Source organism: Galeopterus variegatus, unplaced genomic scaffold (assembly GCF_000696425.1).
Source record: "Galeopterus variegatus unplaced genomic scaffold, G_variegatus-3.0.2 Scaffold11645, whole genome shotgun sequence".
Lineage (NCBI taxonomy): Eukaryota > Metazoa > Chordata > Mammalia > Dermoptera > Cynocephalidae > Galeopterus > Galeopterus variegatus.
In genome coordinates, this window is record NW_007737756.1 from 1 (window position 1) to 4,672 (window position 4,672).

General features: G+C 49.3%; 1 protein-coding gene across 1 annotated transcript in view; it reads left to right on the plus strand.

Moving 5' to 3' along the window:
• Positions 1 to 1,422: 1,422 nt before the first annotated feature.
• Positions 1,423 to 4,672, plus strand: part of SH2D4B (SH2 domain containing 4B) — a gene marked incomplete at both ends in the record, with an annotated part of 39,951 nt that continues 36,701 nt past the window's right edge. The window contains 2 exons of the mRNA XM_008594820.1: positions 1,423 to 1,582; positions 2,638 to 2,785. Of these exons, the coding sequence (XP_008593042.1) occupies positions 1,423 to 1,582; positions 2,638 to 2,785 (308 nt within the window). The remainder of the gene's footprint in view (positions 1,583 to 2,637; positions 2,786 to 4,672) is intronic.

Sequence of the window (4,672 nt, forward strand, 5' to 3'; positions counted from 1 at the left end):
CTGGGGGAAGGGAGGGAGGTATAAGCCCCCTGCTCTTAAAAAGCTTGTAGGGTGCCAGGGGGGAGAGACAACTGCACACGCATCTCTCAGTGCCAGCCGCGCCCTGAGAATTAGGATGGAGGGCAGAGAGTTCCTTCAGGAATCCGGGCGTAAGCAGAGGCAGGAAGTGAGAGGAGACGTGTAGGACAAGGGTCCGCTGGGCAGAGAGAGAAGAAGCCCAAGATGGGTGGGCTCAGACATAAACCTGGAAAGGCAGGTTGTGGAGCCCCTGGGTNGTTCTGGCTCTGGGCAAACACAGGAGCCCAGGAGCTAGAGCGCTTGCTTAATCATCCTTCCCATAGTTGGAAGTCGCTGGAGCACACTCTCGTGCCACCACGTGCTTTGTGCCCTAGGTCACTCTATTCATCTTACAAGTTGTGCTGGGTTCTGTCATGCAAAACATTTAAAACATTTAAAAATTCCATCTCTTGCAATTAGGGCCCTAGACAAAGATGAGATGGTGTTTTAGTCCTACAAAGTCCCAAATTCTATATTCCCATTTATTTCTACTTGCAAAGCACTCAATTCTTTCTTGAACTCACTTCTTTTTCTTACCACCTTGCCGAACACAGCCACTGCAACCCACACACATTACTAACGTCCTATTTTTCAACCTCTCCCCTTAGAAGGACAAGTTAGGAAAGCATAGCATCTGCCTTTTAAGTGACAGTGTCTGACATCTTTACTGGGTGTTTTCCTCCGGCGTAACATGGATCCCCAGCTGCTTGGCATGCTCAACATCCCTGACCACCCACCTGCCGGGGCAACGACATGTAGTTTATATTTCTGTTTTAGCAGCACCCTACTTTTGGGATAGATTTCCATTTCAGTCGTGGTAGTCAATGAAATCTATTGCAGTAGGAAAACCGAGAAGTCTCAGTGGCTGAATGTAGCACAGGTTTGCTTCTTGCTCATGTTACAGTGTGACGTGGGCCATGAAGACTTGGCCGCAGGCTGCTCCATCCCGCACCTCCACTAGATCTGGTTCCTTGTTTCCAGCCAGTGGACAGGAGGGAGAGAGAGCACAGAGGGCTCACCAGTTCCCAGTGGCCTCGGCCTGGGAGTGACACAAGTCACTTCCTTCAGAGAGTCACTGTCACTGGATGTTCTCTCTGCTGAAGGTCTCAGGAGAGCTCGGCCTCAGGCACCTGCCCTTGCAGGCTAGCCTGGCTGTCGTGCTGCTCCCTAGCGGGGGACGGAGGCAGAGGTGGTCATGGGCCTGCTCGCAGGCCGGTATCTTGCGGAATCCTCTTTGTAGATGACAGCGTTGTGTTGAGTGGTGCGATGGCTCTGTACCGTTGGCCTGCTTAGGTCATTCCTGACTAATTGGAAATCAAACCTGTTTCTTCTTCTTCCTTTGTTCCTCTGTCCCTTGTGAGGCAGCAAGTGACAAGCACATCCAGTGGCTCCTGGGGGCAGATGGCGAGGTCTGGGTCTGGATCATGGGAGAAGGCCCTGGCGACAAGCCCTATGAAGAGATCTCTGAGGAGCTGATTGCAGAGAGGGCGCGGCTGCAGGCACGGAGGGAGGCCGAGGAGCTCTGGTGAGGGGTGCAAGGGGGTGTTGCACGGGGCCTGAGCAGGAGCCTTGGGTGGGCACAAGCTAAGGGCAATTGGTTGTGGGTGGGAGGAAGGAGGTGCCAGTCAAGCTGGCTGGCTGTTTTGAGCTCTGCTGAGATCTGGTGATCAAAGCATCAGGTAAATCTGTGGGTTCAAATCTGGCTCCACCGATTAGTAGTTAACTGATCTGGGGCCTCAGTTTCCACATCTGTGCTGTGGGCATAACAACACCCGTTCCGTATGGTGTGGTCTGGGATCACCGAGACAGCACACATGCTTTCGCTTTCTCCCCCACTGGGTTGTCACCGGGACAGTACAGCACTTTAGCTTCACTTTTCTTATCTGCTTGTTCCTCTTCGTGGTACCTGTGGTTCTCACACGAGATGCGCAGTTGAGCCCTCAGTGAGGTTGGGAGTCAGACGTCTTGCTTTTAACATTTTTTTCACCTAACTTGAAATCCATGTGAAGTTGACTGTAACATTCCCCCCCTCATGACTTTTAGTGACAGTGTTTTAATTGTAAAATTGTAAAAACATGTATACGACACTAAAAACTGTGAAGAATAAATTAAAGAATAACCCACAGCCACCACCTGAGATAACCATGGTGAGCATTTAGGTGATACGTGCTTTGTAAACGTAGATAAACTGATTAATGGAGAACCACAATGCTATTTAAGGTTACTATACAGGGTTCTAGTACATGAGAAACCCGACTCATTGGTCTATTGATGGGCATTTGGGTTGTTTACCATCCTTTATGTTAAAAAGATCCTTTGATGGATATCTTTTACATACACCTTTGTGCACTTGGGTGGGAAATGGGGTTCCTTTTCTCCTGGCTGTCAGAATGATTCTGCCAAGGTGCCTCTCGTACGTGGGAGTGCCCGTTTCTCCCCATTCTGCCAACACTGAGTTTTTGACCTTTGATATTTGCCGTTCTGATAGACCAAGGCAAGACGGCTCTCTGTTTGTATCTGAAGTTTGGTGGCCCTTCGGTTTTTCACGCAAGCTCACACCTGCTGGTGCTCTTCCCAAAGGCGACAGAAGGAGGCAGAGATCAGCAAGCGGTTTCGGGACGCGCTGGCCCACGAGAAGGCCCGGATCCTGGCCGAGAAGTGGAAGGGGGAGATGGAAGACCGCAAGGCCGCCCAAGCCCTGGAGGAGCGCGTCCGGGAGGAGTTCAAGGTGGGCCGTGCGGCCCCCGTCGCTAGCCCCCGAGGCCGACGGGGCTGATCTCTGGTTTGGACCTGCGCTTGGCCATTGGCTGGTACTGGGTGCTTCATGAGAACAGGAGTCTGGCACGTGTGAGCAGGGAGGAACTTGACATACCATTTGGGCCGATCCACTTCTTGTTCCAATAAGGAAACTGAGGGTCAAGACAGGGGAAGAGACTTGCCAGGGCTACATGGAGTGGTGATTGAGGCAGAGTCAGGATCAGAACTCAGGCCTGCTGCACCCCAAACCATGGGTCCTGAAGTGCGGGCTGGAGAGCACGGGGTTTCTGGTCAAGCCAGACTGTGGCCCAGTCCCGACTCTGCTGTGGACTGCTGTGTGACCTGGGGGAGCTTGCTGAGCTTCTCTGAGCCTTCGCTGTTTTGTTTGTAGTATTGGGATAATAATAATCACACTGTTCCTTGAAATTTTTATGAGGATTCAAGGAGATGATGTGTTCACAGTTTCTGGCCAAAGACAAGAGTTGTTGGTAACCTTGAGTACTACCCGTTCTGGGAGAGCCGTCTCCATTTTATGTTTTTTTTTTTTTTCTTCAGCAGTAATACATTTTAAGCCCTCAGGGAGGGGGTGGGGAGAGAAGGAGGAGGGTAGAAAACAAAGAAAATACAAATAAGTGGAAGAAGAGAGAAAATAACAATCATGCAGAACCCTAACATCGTATTATTTTGTGAATTGTATTGTCAAAGATAGACACAGCTGGACATCTTAGTAGAGGCAGAGAAGCGAAGAGATACAGCAAAGTGCTGGCCGCTTTGAATGCATGAGACCGGGTGGCCTGGGCAGGCAGTTAGGGACGGTAGGGTCCCCGCCTCTCACAGAAGTGACACAGGGGCCTTCCCCTTCCTGATGATTGCATTTCAAGGGATGACTTACAAGTCCTTGAGAAAGACACTTCTGAGACGTAAGAGCCACGTGTGCACGGCTGTGAGCTCTGTTCAGTAGGTGCTGTCAGGAAGGGCGTCAGGTGGACAGGAGCAAACAGGCAGGCGTCTCGGTGGGGCCGTCACAGGGACACAGCCTCACGCTGCTAACGGCCACGCGAGGGTTTAGTCGAGTCTAGTGCAGGGCTGTGGACGGAGTCGTGTGTGTGAGGAGAGCTCTGCAGTTGTTAGCGTGTTCATGGCATTTGCCCATTTAAAAAGTTTTTAAACCTTTTTCCTCCCAATAAGCATAAGATACTGAGAACATCGGCCTCATTTATCTTGTAAACATTCTCTCGGGGGTGTTGGTTTTTCTTCATTTTGGTTATAGTGCTTTCAGATGTACAGAAGATGAAAATTTTTATTAGCTAGATCTAACCGTCTTTTTCTTTATTATTTGTTTCATGCTTAGAAAGATCTGTGCCACGGCAAGCTTATGAAACTATGAATCTACGTTGTTATGTATATATTTTCGTGAGTTTTCATCTTTGCCCTTAATTTTCCTTCATCTCGGAGTGTGGTATGATGTAAGGCTCTAACTTTGTTTTCTCCCAAATGGTTGGTTAGTTGTCCCAAGACCATGTATCATGTGATCTGTCCCCTCCCCCCCCTCACTGCACTTGGTGTCTTGATGGTGTTCTGACTTCTGGACCTCCCAATGCATTTTCTTCTTTGATTATTTCTGAGCCACAGTTAATTGTTTAATTATTGTAGCTTTAAAATAAATTTTAACATCCATTAAGATAAGAACCCTATCATTACTCTTTATTTCCAAAATGTCCTTGCCTAATCTTGCCCATTTTTTTCTGCCAGGGAAGCTGTTGAATTATTTTGTCACTCCTGTCCCCCACCAACAATAGAACACGAGGGTCTTCACTGGCATCGCATTAACATTGTAGCTCTATTTGTGGAGAGTGGA